At 41.5% G+C, this 15,098-nt stretch overlaps 1 protein-coding gene across 1 annotated transcript in view; it reads right to left on the reverse strand.

The window, feature by feature from the left end:
- Positions 1-15,098, reverse strand: part of LOC124612604 (ras GTPase-activating-like protein IQGAP1) — a 340,604-nt gene that overhangs the window by 29,988 nt on the left and 295,518 nt on the right. Inside the window, exon 29 of the mRNA XM_047140897.1 lies at positions 11,130-11,367. Coding sequence (XP_046996853.1) covers positions 11,130-11,367 — 238 coding nt within the window. The remainder of the gene's footprint in view (positions 1-11,129; positions 11,368-15,098) is intronic.

Here is a 15,098-nt window from a genome sequence, read left to right on the forward strand (position 1 = left end):
AATAACATCGGGGAGAGGCTACAACCCTGTCTCACTCCTTTCCCAACCACTGCTTCCATTTCATGCCCCTCGACTCTTACAACCGCCATCTGGTTTCTGTACAAATTGTAAATAGCCTTTCGCTCCCTGTATTTTACCCCTGCCACCGTCAGAATTTGAAAGAGAGTATTCCAGTTAACATTGTCAAAAGCTTTCTCTAAGTCTACAACGTAGGTTTACCTTTTCTTAATCATTCTTCTAAGATAAGTCGTAAGGTTAGTATTGCCTCACGTGTTCCAACATTTCTACGGAATCCAAACTGATCTTCCCCGAGGTCCGCTTCTACCAGTTTTTCCATTCGTCTGTAAAGAATCCGCATTAGTATTTTGCAGCTGTGACTTATTAAACTGATAGTTCGGTAATTTTCACATCTGTCAACACCTGCTTTCTTTGGGATTGGAATTATTATATTCTTCTTGAAGTCTGAGGGTATTTCACCTGTCTCATACATCTTGCTCACCAGATGGTAGAATTTTGTCATGACTGGCTCTCCCAAGGCCATCAGTAGTTCTAATGGAATGTTGTCTACTCCCGGGGCCTTGTTTCGACTCAGGTCTTTCAGTGCTCTGTCAAACTCTTCATGCAGTATCTTATCTCCCATTTCGTCTTCATCTACATCCTCTTCCATTTCCATAATATTGTCCTCAAGTACTTCGCCCTTGTATAAACCCTCTATATACTCCTTCCACCTTTCTGCCTTCCCTTCTTTGTTTAGAACTGGGTTGCCATCTGAGATCTTGATATTCATACAAGTGGTTCTCTTCTCTCCAAAGGTCTCTTTAATTTTCCTGTAGGCAGTATCTATCTTACCGCTAGTGAGATAAGCCTCTACATCCTTACATTTGTCCTCTAGCCATCCCTGCTTAGCCATTTTGCGCTTCCTGTCGATATCCTTTTTGAGACGTTTGTACTCCTTTTTGCCTGCTTCATTTACTGCATTTTTATATTTTCTCCTTTCATCAATTAAATTCAATATTTCTTCTGTTACCCAAGGATTTCTATTAGCCCTTGTCTTTTTACCTACTTGATCCTCTGCTGCCTTCACTACTTCATCCCTCAGAGCTACCCATTCTTCTTCTACTGTATTTCTTTCCCCCATTCCTGTCAATTGTTCCCTTATCCTCTCCCTGAAACTCTGTACAACCTATGGTTTAGTCAGTTTATCCAGGTCCCATCTCCTTAACTTCCCACCTTTTTGCAGTTTCTTCAGTTTTAATCTACCGTTCATAACCAATAGATTGTGGTCAGAGTCCACATCTGCCCCTGGAAATGTCTTACAATTTAAAACCTGGTTCCTAAATCTCTGTCTTACCATTATATAATCTATCTGATACCTTTTAGTATCTCCAGGATTCTTCCACGTCTACAACCTTCTTTTATGATTCTTGAACCAAGTGTTAGCTATGATTAAGTTATGCTCTGTGCAAAATTCTACAAGGCGGCTTCCTGTTTCATTTCTTCCCCCCAATACATATTCGCCTACTATGTTTCCTTCTCTCACTTTTCCTACTGATGAATTCCAGTCACCCATGACACACACACACATCCATCCACACATGTACAGACACAAGCAGACATATACAGAGGCAAAGAGTCTGCCCAAACTCTTTGCCTCTGTATATGTCTGCTTGTGTGTGTGTGTGTGTGTGTGTGTGTGTGTGTGTGTGTGTGTCTGTGTGTGTGTGTGTGTGTGTGTGTGCGCGCGTATACCCGTCCTTTTTTCCCCCTAAGGTAAGTCTTTCCGCTCCCGGGATTGGAATGACTCCTTACCCTCTCCCTTAAAACCCAAATCCTTTCGTCTTTCCCTCTCCTTCCCTCTTTCCTGACGAAGCAACCGTTTGTTGCGAAAGCTAGAATTTTGTGTGTATGTTTGTGTGTCTATCGACGTGCCAGCGCTTTCGTTCGGTAAGTCACATCATCTTTGTTTTTAGATATATTTTTCCCATGTGGAATGTTCTCTCTCTCTCTCTCTCTCTCTCTCTCTCTCTCTCTCTCTCTCTCTATATATATATATATATATATATATATATAAAAGCGTTGGTATGTTGATAGACACATACATACACACACACACACACACACACACACACACACACACACACACACACACACAAAATTCAAGCTTTCGCAACCCACGGTTGCTTCATCAGGAAAGAGGGAAGGAGAGGGAAAGACGAAAGGATGTGGGTTTTAAGGGAGAGGGTAAGGAGTCATTCCAATCCCGGGAACAGAAAGACTTACCTTACGGGGAGAAAAGGACAGGTATACACTCGCACACACACACATATCTATCCACACATATACAGACACAAGCAGACATATGTAAAGGCAAAGAGTTTTGGCAGAGATGTCAGTCGAGGCGGAAGTACAGAGGCAAAGATGTTGTTGAAAGACAGGTTAGGTATGAGCGGCGGCAACTTGAAATTAGCGGAGGTTGAGGCCTGGTGGATAACAAGAAGAGAGGATATACTGGAAGGCAAGTTCCCATCTCCGGAGTTCTGACAGGTTGGTGTTAGTGGGAAGTATCCAGATAACCCGGACGATGTAACACTGTGCCAAGATGTGCTGGCTGTGCACCAAGGCATGTTTAGCCACAGGGTGATCCTCATTACCAACAAACACTGTCTGCCTGTGTCCATTCATGCAAATGGACAGTTTGTTGCTGGTTATTCCCACATAGAAAGCTTCACAGTGTAGGCAGGTCAGTTGGTAAATCACGTGGGTGCTTTCACACGTGGCTCTGCCTTTGATCGTGTACACCTTCCGGGTTACAGGACTGGAGTAGGTGGTGGTGGGAGGGTGCATGGGACAGGTTTTACACTGGGGGCGGTTACAAGGGTAGGAGCCAGAGGGTAGGGAAGGTGGTTTGGGGATTTCATAGGGATGAATTAAGAGGTTATGAAGGTTAGGTGGACGGCGGAAAGACACTCTTGGTGGAGTGGGGAGGATTTCATGAAGGATGGATCTCATTTCGGGGCAGGATTTGAGGAAGTCGTATCCCTGCAGGAGAGCCACATTCAGAGTCTGATCCAGTCGCGGAAAGTATCCTGTCACATGTGGGGCACTTTGGGGGTTCTTCTGTGGGAGGTTCTTGGTTTGAGGGGATGTGGAACTGGCTCTGGTTATTTGCTTCTGTACCAGGTCGGGAGGGTAGTTGCGGGATGCGAAAGCTGTTTCACGTTGTTGGTGTAATGGTTCAGGGATTCAGGACTGGAGCATATTCATTTACCACGAAGACGTAGGCTGTAGGGAAGGGATCGTTTGATATGGAATGGGTGGCAGCTGTCATAATGGAGGTACTGTTGCTTGTTGGTGGGTTTGATGTGGACGGATGTGTGAAGCTGGCCATTGGACAGATGGAGGTCAACGTCAAGGAAAGTGGCATGGGATTTGGAGTAGGATCAGGTGAATCTGATGGAACCAAAGGAGTCGAGGTTGGAGGGGAAATTCTGGAGTTCTTCTTCACTGTGAGTCCAGATCATGAGGATGTAATCAATAAATCTGTATCAAACTTTGGGTTGGCTGGCCTGGGTAACCAGGAAGGCTTACTCTAAGCGACCCATAAATAGATTGGCATGCGAGGGGGCCATCCTGGTACCCATGGCTGTTCCCTTTAATTGTTGGTATGTCTGGCCTTTGAAAGTGAAGAAGTTGTGAGTCAGGATGAAGCTGCCTAAGGTAATGAGGAAAGAGGTTTTAGGTAGGGTGGCAGGTGATCGGTGTGAAAGGAAGTGCTCCATCGCAGCGAGGCCCTGGACGTGCGGAATATTTGTGTATAAGGAAGTGGCATCAATGGTTACAAGGATGGTTTCCGGGGGTAACAGATTGGGTAAGGATTCCAGGCATTCGAGAAAGTGGTTGGTGTCTTTGATGAAGGATGGGAGACTGCATGTAATGGGTTGAAGGTGTTGATATACGTAGGTAGACATACGTTTCATGGGGGCTTAGTAACCAGCTACAATGGGGCGGCCGGGATGACTGGGTTTGTGAAGTTAAGGAAGTAGGTAGAAGGTAGGGGTGCTGGGTTACAGTGGGGGTCAGGAGGTGGATGGAGTCAGGTGAAAGGTTTTGTAGGGGGCCTAAGGTTCTGAGGATTCCTTGAAGCTCTGCCTGGACATCAGGAATGGGATTACCTTGGCAAATTTTGTATGTAGTGTTGTCTGAAAGCTGACGCAGTCCCTCAGCCACATACTCCCGATGATCAAGTACCACGGTCATGGAACCCTTGTCCGCCGGAAGAATGACGATGGATCAGTCAGCCTTCAGCCTTCATAAAGTGAATCTGGAACAACAACACCCTAATTCAGTAGTTAACCTTTCCTCCAAACCTCTCTCTCAATCTGAAACCTCTGTCCTATCCAAAGGCCTCACCTTCAGCCCTACTCCCAGATTCAACCAAACAGCCCTCGTCAAAGATTTACTGTCCTACACTCTTACTCTCTGCTGGAAATATCACTTTGCCACAAAGAAAAATAATCCTAATCCTACTCCTAACGATCCAACTCCCCAAGACACTATCCAATTGAACCGCGCCTGGAACAGTTCCATCCTCCGTCACAGCGAAAACCACCACCTATTCCTCAAAATCACCCTCTCCAAATCTTCCAGGAATTTCTCACTTCCAGCCTTGCCTCTCAATCCTTCTTGAAAAACCTTAATCCTACTTCCAACATCACCACTGCTGAAGCCCAACCAATCCGTGATCTGAAGGCTGACCAATGCATCATCATTCTTACGGCGTACAAGGGTTCCACGACCATGGTACTTGATCGTCGGGAGTATGTGGATGAGAGACTGGGTCAGCTTTCAGACAACACTACATACAAAGTTTGCCAAGGTAATCCCATTCCTGATGTCCAGGCAGAGCTTCAAGGAATCCTCAGAACCTTAGGCCCCCTACAAAACCTTTCACCTGACTCCATCCACCTCCTGACCCCCACTGTAACCCAGCACCCCTACCTTCTACCTACTTCCTTAACTTCACAAACCCAGTCATCCCGGCCGCCCCATTGTAGCTGGTTACTAAGCCCCCATGAAACGTATGTCTACCTACGTATATCAACACCTTCAACCCATTACATGCAGTCTCCCATCCTTCATCAAAGACACCAACCACTTTCTCGAATGCCTGGAATCCTTACCCAATCTGTTACCCCCGGAAACCATCCTTGTAACCATTGATGCCACTTCCTTATACACAAATATTCCGCACGTCCAGGGCCTCGCTGCGATGGAGCACTTCCTTTCACACCGATCACCTGCCACCCTACCTAAAACCTCTTTCCTCATTACCTTAGGCAGCTTCATCCTGACTCACAACTTCTTCACTTTCAAAGGCCAGACATACCAACAATTAAAGGGAACAGCCATGGGTACCAGGATGGCCCCCTCGCACGCCAATCTATTTATGGGTCGCTTAGAGGAAGCCTTCCTGGTTACCCAGGCCAGCCAACCCAAAGTTTGGTACAGATTTATTGATGACATCCTCATGATCTGGACTCACAGTGAAGAAGAACTCCAGAATTTCCCCTCCAACCTCAACTCCTTTGGTTCCATCAGATTCACCTGATCCTACTTCAAATCCCATACCACTTTCCTTGACGTTGACCTCCATCTGTCCAATGGCCAGCTTCACACACATCTGTCCACATCAAACCCACCAACAAGCAACAGTATCTCCATTATGACAGCTGCCACCCATTCCATATCAAACGATCCCTTCCCTACAGCCTAGGTCTTCGTGGCAAATGAATCTGTTCCAGTCCTGAATCCCTGAACCATTACACCAACAACGTGAAACAGCTTTCGCATCCCGCAACTACCCTCCCGACCTGGTACAGAAGCAAATAACCAGAGCCAGTTCCTCATCCCCTCAAACCCAGAACCTCCCACAGAAGAACCCCCAAAGTGCCCCACTTGTGACTGGATACTTTCCGGGACTGGATCAGACTCTGAATGTGGCTCTCCTGCAGGGATATGACTTCCTCAAATCCTGCCCCTAAATGAGATCCATCCTTCATGAAATCCTCCCCACTCCACCAAGAGTGTCTTTCCGCCGTCCACCTAACCTTCGTAAACTCTTGGTTCATCTCTATGAAATCCCCAAACCACCTTCCCTACCATCTGGCTCCTACCCTTGTAACCGCCCTCAGTGTAAAACCTGTCCCATGCACCCTCCCACCACCACCTACTCCAGTCCTGTAACCCAGAAGGTGTACACGATCAAAGGCAGAGCCACATGTGAAAGCACCCACGTGATTTACCAACTGACTTGCCTACACTGTGAAGCTTTCTATGTGGGAATAACCAGCAACAAACTGTCCATTCTCATGAATGGACACAGGCAGACAGTGTTTGTTGGTAATGAGGATCACCCTGTGGCTAAACATGTCTTGGTGCCCGGCCAGCACATCTTGGCACAGTGTTACACCGTCCGGGTTATCTGGATACTTCCCACTAACACCAACCTATCAGAACTCTGAAGAGGGAACTTCCCCTTTAATACATCCTCTCTTCCCGTTACCCACCAGGCCTCAACCTCCACTAATTTCAAGTTGCCGCCACGCATACCTCACCTGTCATTCAACAACATCTTTGCCTCTGTACTTCCGCCTCGACTGACATCTCTGCCCAAACTCTTTGCCTTTACACATGTCTGCTTGTGTCTGTACATGTTCCGATGGATGTGTGTGTATGTGCGAGTGTCCTTTTCTCCCCGTAAGGTAAGTCTTTCTGCTCCCGGGATTGGAATGACTCCTTACCCTCTCCCTTAAAACCCACATCCTTTCGTCTTTCCCCTCCTTCCCTCTTTCCTGACAAGGCAACTGTTTGTTGTGAAAGCTTGAATTGTGTGTGTATGTTTGTGTTGGTTTGTGTGTCTGTCGACCTGCCAGCACTTTCATTTGGTAAGTCACATCATCTTTGTTTTTAGATATATTTTTCCTACGTGGAATGTTTCCCTCTATTATAACTATACACACACACACACACACACACACACACTGTAGTGTTGTGATGGAATCACAATAGCACCTACAGGGAAATCAATACGAAGGGGAATTATAGTGCCACCCTGTTTTCTCTAGTGGAGATCCTGGGACTTTTGTTACTTTGGCAGCAATGTTAAGGCAATTACTTGCAGTGTACCAATGAATTAATATTGTGCTTAGAGGGTGAAGAAACAGTCACCTTTCTTAATGCTGTCACCGTTTAAAATTTGTCACCTTTTTCAACCTTTTTTGTTCTTTTGGAAGAAAATAAGTTATTTATTTCTGTTTCCAAGTTTCTGTATTCATGTTCATTAATTTAACTTTTTGTAATACTCAAATGATGAAAATAAATAAAATTTAACCTGACGGGCTTCTGAAATTTGAGATATTGTTCCTTTTTTATTTTTTTTGAATGTTTTAATATTTTGCACAACTGTTGCTAGAGTAAAATATTCATCTACTATGATGACTTCTATTTTTGTTCCAGAGTCTAATTTTGCTGTAGAAACAAAACTGCTGCTGTGATACTCTGACTTAACTTTTGAAAATAAACTTTTTGGTACACGAAAATGCAAATTCCGTTGTGACTGTCTAGAGAAGACGGGTAGTAAATGCTCTGCTTGTGGGAAAAAGGTTAGTGAAAGCGAACTACTTGCAGTGTGTGCCCTTGCACTATTAATTTCAAGACAAAAGGATTTCAGGCAATTTTTGATCACACACTTTCAACAAAACATAAGTGCAACATTGAAATTAAAATCAGTCACATTAAGAACTTTCGTATCAAACACAACCTTTAAGTTCAGTATGAGTGTCAACAATAGGGATGTTAAGTACAAAGGATAGTTTCACCACTACTGAACTGATTTGGACAATGAAATGATTTATTTTCAGTTACTCTATATAGTTGGTTAAGCAGAAGCTTTTCGCAGCACATACTATGCTCTAATAACTTGTGCAAATACGGGTGCATAAATTTGTCAAAAATTCTGATATTTCAACAGGTAACCCCATTGTTTTCAAGATATGATTTGGAAAATGCCTTAAAATGACATGGAGGGCTACCTATCAAGATACCTTTACTTTTCAACAAACTTATCAAGGCAATGTTCCCTCAACTTATTTGAAGAAGATGGTTTTAGTTGGTTGCTTGTTTCATGTATCATAAATGCAGTCTCTTCCTGTGATGCAGAATGAGTTAGCTTTTACTTACAACACTTTTTTCCAGCAAAAAATATGACAACATACTGACAATTTACACAACAGCCTTGTGTATTAATCTTTGATACTTGTAATTCTTTTTTGAGCACCATGATTAACTCTTGACTACATTCCAACAGACCTACAAACCAGGATTATAAAATTACACATGTAAAAAAATATGGAGCAGAAGAATTTGTCCAGCAAATATAATGATTTCAGTTTATGCTTGAAGTTAATTGTATTAGCCATTAGATTCAACAGGTAAGTTGTAGTTTTTTGTGGCTGAATATCTTGCTCATTTCTGTGCCACATTATGGACGAACAGCGATTAGTGTAAATATTTTCTCTTTCCATTAATGCAATAATGAATGTTACTGTTGTTTTTGAATTGCAATTGATCACTGAAAACAAACTTCTACAGTAGTAAATGCGCTGCAAGGCTATTGTCAGTATGTCTAACTGTTTAATGAGCTGTCTTCAAGAGGTTCTACAGTGGTCAGCACCCTCATTACATGCTTCTGTCTGTCTTGCTCCAAAAAGAGTCACTAAAGAATATTATGCCATATAAAATTAGTGAGTGAAAGTACAAAAAGTAATTCAGCTTTTTGATACTTTCATGCCCAAAGCCTGCTATTATCCATAATGGAGGAGTTGAAGATATTGGCCGATTGGACGCTTAAGATCTGTAGCACATGAATTACAATTCAGATCATCATCAACAGTCCCGAGTGACTGGAAAAAGTGCAGGTGACTCCTGTATGTAAGAAGGGCAAAAGAATGGACCCACAAAATTACACATCAGTATCACTAACATCAGTTTGCTGCAGAATCCTTGGACATATTCTCAGTTCGAACATAATGAATTTTCTTGAGACTGAGAAACTTATCTCAAAAAATCAGCATGCCTTTAGAAACTTTGCTTGCACTTTTCTCATGTGATATATTGCAAACTATGGATGAAGGGTAACAGGCAGATTCCATATTTCTAGATTTACAGAAAGTGTTTGACACGGTGCACCATTGCACGCCGTTAAAGAAGATATGGACAAATGGAATAGGTTCATAGATATGTGAGTGGCTCTAAGATTTCTTACATTATAAAACGCAGTATGTTTTCCTCAACAGCAAGTGTTTATCAGAGACAAGAGTATCGTCAGGAGTGCCCCAGGGAAGGGTGATAGGACTGCTACTATTCTCTATACATGTAAATGATTTGGCGGACAGTGATCTATGGTTGTTTGCTGATGATACTGTGGAGTACAGTGATGTGTTGAAGTTGAGTGACTATAGGAGGATACAATAGGACTTAGACAAAATTTCTAGTTTGTGTGATGAATGGCAACTAGCTCTAAATGTACAAAAATGTAAGATAATATGGATGAGTAATGTTTGGATACAGTATTAGTAGTGTCCTTATTGACACAGTCACATCATCCAAATATCTGGGCATAATGTTTCAAAGCAATATGAACTGGAGTGAGCATGTGAGGATTGCGGTAAGAAAGGCAAATGGGTGACTTTGGTTTATGGGAGAATTCTAGGAAAGTGTGGTTCATCTGTAAAGGAGACCACATTCAGGATGCTAATGCAACCTACTGACGCATACTGCTCGAGTGTGTGGGATACATACAAGGTCGGATTAACGGGAGACATCAAAGGAATTCAGAGGCAGGCAGCTGGATTTGTTACTAGAATGTTCGAACAACACGCAAATTTTGCAGAGATGCTTTTGGAAACTCAAATGGGAATCCCTGAAGGGAAGGTGACATTCTTTTCGAGGAACACTATTGAGAAAATTTAGAGAACCAGTGTTTGAAGCTGACTGCAGAATGAATCTACTGTTGCCAACATACATTTTGCGTAAGGACCACGAAGATAAGATACGAGAAATTAGGGCTCATATGGAGGCATACAAACAGTCATTTTTCTCTCATTCTATCTGCGAGTGGAACAGAACAGGAAATGATTAGTAGGGGTACAGGATACTCTCCACCTTGTGCTGTAAAGTGGATTGTGGAATATCAATGTAGATGTAGATTAGGTGATAGCGTTTTTACATTTTTACTTATAATAACAGTTCAAACTGCACTAAAATGACAAATATTGTAGCCAGTTCAAAGACTTTGTCATTAGACGATAGCATTTTTGAGAAAAACTGTACCTGATGTCTTCACAAAGCTTCATCAGCTGTTCTTACCTACTGACATGACATAGGCTATAACTGTGGAGCAGCTGATGCACCATCGTAAAGACATGAAACAAAATTTCTCTCATCTTAATGACTGATCAAAATTGGTTACAATGTCCGTTATTCTCTTCATAGCTATGAACATTTAATACAATGTATCACAGCCGAATGAACCTGATTGTTCACTGCAGCAACACAGTTTGGAAATGTGAGCTTTGTTTTCTGCGTCTCTGCCACCAAGCTTACACAAACCTCATCCTGTCCACAGTTCCCTATCACACATCCTCTCTGCAAAGAGCCACTGTCCAACATGATTTACACCATAATACCTATACTTCTAAATTTATCTTTACATTCTTCTTTTTTTACCTCAGAGGTCCTCTTACCCCATTCCCCCAAAACTCCTATTCTCCTAAGCTAAAGAAGGAACTTGTGATTCTGAAAGGTAGGAGTACTAGTGGATTTTATTTACAAGTGCTCCTGTCTGCTGAACTAGGAGCTGCATTTGCTGGAGTTAAATACTGGTCAGCCCAACTGTCCCAGTTAATTTAATGAATTTCTGGGTATAATTCTTCTTTTTATAACAATGTCATGCAGTTTTTGCTTCTCACTCTAAACAGTGAAATGAACAATCTCTGATATACACCACAAATCAATAGAATATGTAACATTTGAATGAACAACAATAACAAAATTCACTTATAGCAAAATACCTTTCTCAGGAGCTGTCTTCTCCGACCACGGCGACATATGTCAGACGCAACTGCAGTTACAAGCTGCTGAAAACCATCAGTATGAGTTACCAAGCCTGCTAATTCAAGCTGCGCTAGAAGTTGGGAGAGTCTTTGTAATTCATTATCTTCAGATTGACCAGTGCACTTGCATGACAGAGCTTCTAACAAACTGGCTCCTTCCATTTGTGGTAACAGCTGCAGCAATAACTCCTTCGCACTGAGAAGAAAATTGTATTAAATGTCAACAAAATTACCACCAAAGAAAAAGAACAGCCTTAAACCTGATTTTGAAGCAAGGGGGAAAAACCATGACAAATAAAAATTATGACAATTTCTACAGAAAAGGAATATCTGTGTGTACTACATAACTACTGGGAAAATTATTGGTTGATCAGTCAATTTGGTACTAATTTAAGATAAGCCTGAGGAACTAATTGGTCTTCAACTTCTCCAACTCCTTAGATACAGTCTGTAAGCACAACCAGTCAGTTATACACATTACATGGTCAGATTTTTATGTAATACTTGGGTTTTCATCTCATGAATGCAGTGATTTAATTAGTATAAGTAAACAATGACTTGTTTTTTGCTACTTCAGTTTCCTCTACTATCATTTCATTAAAGGCCTGTATGTGCAACAGTAAGCATGTTAACTTTTGTGTAAAATATGAATTCTATGTCCTTAAATAGTACATTGAAATCAGATTGGTGGATAATCATATATATGTAGACAAAGGCTGTTTTATTTACACCTGACATGGCACTCCATTTTTGCACATATTAAAATACAATACTCGTTGTCTCAGCCAGTAGATGGTTTTAATAGCACTTGTTGATAGTTGCACACTACTCTCGTTGTAGTTTATGACATGTTGGTGTTGCATGTATACATTATATTATTAAGGGGCAGTACTGACTTTTGCATCTGCTACATATGTATTTTAATTTACAGAAGCAGCATCAGCACAACAAAGCAATATGGAATTTCATTTGAGGATGGTAACCAGGTGAATTGCTGAAAATACGGTATGAGTAAATAAAGTACCCACCAGCAAATCCGACAGTAATATGAATTATTATATCAGGAGAGCTTATGTAGTTCAGTAAATATAAATGTGTCATGTAAATGTCTTTTGAATTTATGGAAGCAATACAGAGTTTCTATCATATTTTTCCAATTGCACCTGTGACTCCTCCAGAAGCAGATAGGTAGAAAAAATATACAAATTAAGTTACAGAAATTGGCCAATTCAGAAGTACCTCACAGATAATTCAAAAATGTGTGTTAGTTAAGAAATTTAGTCAGACATACTTTGTCTCCAGTTGGGGCTACTCAGGTTGGATACTGTCATCAGGAAGAACAAAACTTGCGTTTTACAGGTCAGAGTGTAGGTGGGTAGAATAGAAAATTTAAAAACAGAAATGGATAACGAAGGTAAATATACTGGGAATTAGTGAAATGGAATGGCAGTAAGAACAGGGACTCTGGTCAAGCGAGTATTTGTGATCAACATAAAATCAAATAGAGGTAATGCAGGAGTATGTCTAATAATGAATAAGACAATATGAAAGCAAGTAAGCTACTACGAACACTTAGTGAATGCATTATTGTAACCAAGAAAGATACTTAGCTAATGCCCAACACAGTAATAAAAGTTTGTATGCTAATAGTTCCACCGATGAAGAAGGGATTGGAAGAATGTACACTATAAATGAAATTATCCAAATAGTTATGTGAGAGGAAATTTAATTGTTATGGGACACTGAAATTCGATGGCAGGAGAAGGAAGACAATGGAAAATATATGGAGATAATGGACTGGGGGAAAGAAATGAAATGGGAATTTGTCTGATAGAGTTTTACACATAGTACAATTGAAGATGTCTAACACTTGGTTTAAGAGTGTTGTGTATGTATGACAGTTGAATGAAAAGTAATGCCTCCACCTTCGTTAATTGGGTATGGATGGAAATATTTTAGTAAATCAAATGCAGAAATAATCCTTAGAATGTGATTTTTAATTACCAATATTTGCTTTTCCACATAATCACCAACCAATTGGATACATTTCTGCCAACGATGAACAAGTTTTCTGATGCCGTTATGGAAGAAGTCGCCACTCTGTTTCTGCAACCAAAGTCTCACAGTTCTCTCAGCGCCTTCAGCAGAAGCATAATGATGACCCAGCAGATCGTCTTTCATTATCGGGACCAGATGGAAGTCAGACGGTGCTAAATCTGGACTGTATGGAGGATGCCGTACAGTGGTGAGATTCAGTCTATGAAGTTCTGCTGCAGTGGCACATGAAGTGTGTGGTTTGCCAAGAAAAGCAATATTGTGACCCACATGTTCTTGTGAAACGCCGATTGTGCTTGTAACTTCTTTCAGAGTGATACGATGATCATCCTGGATCAATCTGTCAACCTTTTGCTTGTGAAACTCAGTGGTTGTTGTCACAGGACGTCCAACTCTTTGTTTGTCATGCAGATCAGATGTTCCTGCCTCAACATCTTTAAACTTACTCACCAAATGATGAGCAGTACTCACATCAACACAATAACCATAAACTGCTTTCATTCTCTGATGAATCTCCTTTGTGGTGACACAGTCTGCTGTCAATAATTCAATGACTACACATTGCTTAAATCGCACTGACCGACTGTCTGCACAAGGTTCCATATTTTACACTGTAACAACACAACCGTTCAATGCTAAGGCTTCCTGCCAACTGGAGCTGTACAGAAGAGACTATGGAACAAGTCAGTATCTGCCGCATATCAATGCTGCCAACTGTTGAAGAATTACGAAGATGGAAGCATTACTTTTCAGGCAGTCTTCATAGATGAGAGGGAGAGTTCACAGAAGGTTTCAGTAGATTACATACTTGTGGGACAGAGATTTAGAAAACAAATTCTGAACTGCAAGAATTGTGGAATAGTTGGAAATTAAAGAAATGGGACTGTGATGAACAGAAAGAACTAGATTATATAGGATTAGTGATGGCAGCAGAGAATCAAATAGGTAAAAAGACAATGTCTAGTAGAAATCCTTGGATAACATGGGAGAAACTGGATTTAATGGACTATATGAGGAAACACAAAAATGCAGCACAAGAAGCAAGTGAAAGGGAATACAGAGATGATAGAAAGTGCAAAATAGCAGAGCAGGTATGGCTAGAGAAATGCAAAAGTGTAGAAGTGTACATAACTACGGAATACGTAAGTGCTGTCTATATGAAAACCAAAGATACCTTTGGGGAAAAGGGAAGCCACAGCACAAATAGTAAGAGCTCAGATGGTAGGCCAGTGCTAAGCAAAGAAGGAAAGACAGAGGTGGAAGGAAAATACAGAAGAGCTGTTTAAAGAAAGGAAACTTTAAGAGAATATGATGGAAAGCGTTGTTGTGGTCTTTAGTCTGAAGACTGGTTTGACGCAACTCTACAAGCTACTCTATACTGTGCCAGCCTCTTCATCTCCCAACAATTACTGCAACTTGGTCTCCCTCTACAATTTTAACCTATCTGCCCAAATAACAAAACTCATCTACTACTTTAAGTGTCCCCTTTCCTAACTTAATTCCGTCAGCATCACCTGATTTAATTTGACTACATTCCACTGCCCTTGTTTTGGTTTGGTTGATGTTCATCTTACATCCTCCTTTCACGACACTGCCCATTCAATTCAACAGCTCTTCCAAGTCCTTTGCTGTCTCTGACAGAATTACAATGACCTTGGCAAACCACAAAGTTTTAATTTTTTCCCCCTGGACTTTAATTCTTACTCCAAATTTTGCTTTAGTTTCATTTACTGCTTGCTCGGTGCACAGACTGAATAGCATTGGTGACTGTCTACAACCCTGTCCCGCTCCTTTCCCAACCACTACTTCCCTTTCATGCCCCTCAACTCATATAACTGCCATCTGGTTACTGAAAAATTTGTAAATAGCCTT

Source organism: Schistocerca americana, chromosome 1, assembly GCF_021461395.2.
Source record: "Schistocerca americana isolate TAMUIC-IGC-003095 chromosome 1, iqSchAmer2.1, whole genome shotgun sequence".
NCBI lineage: Eukaryota > Metazoa > Arthropoda > Insecta > Orthoptera > Acrididae > Schistocerca > Schistocerca americana.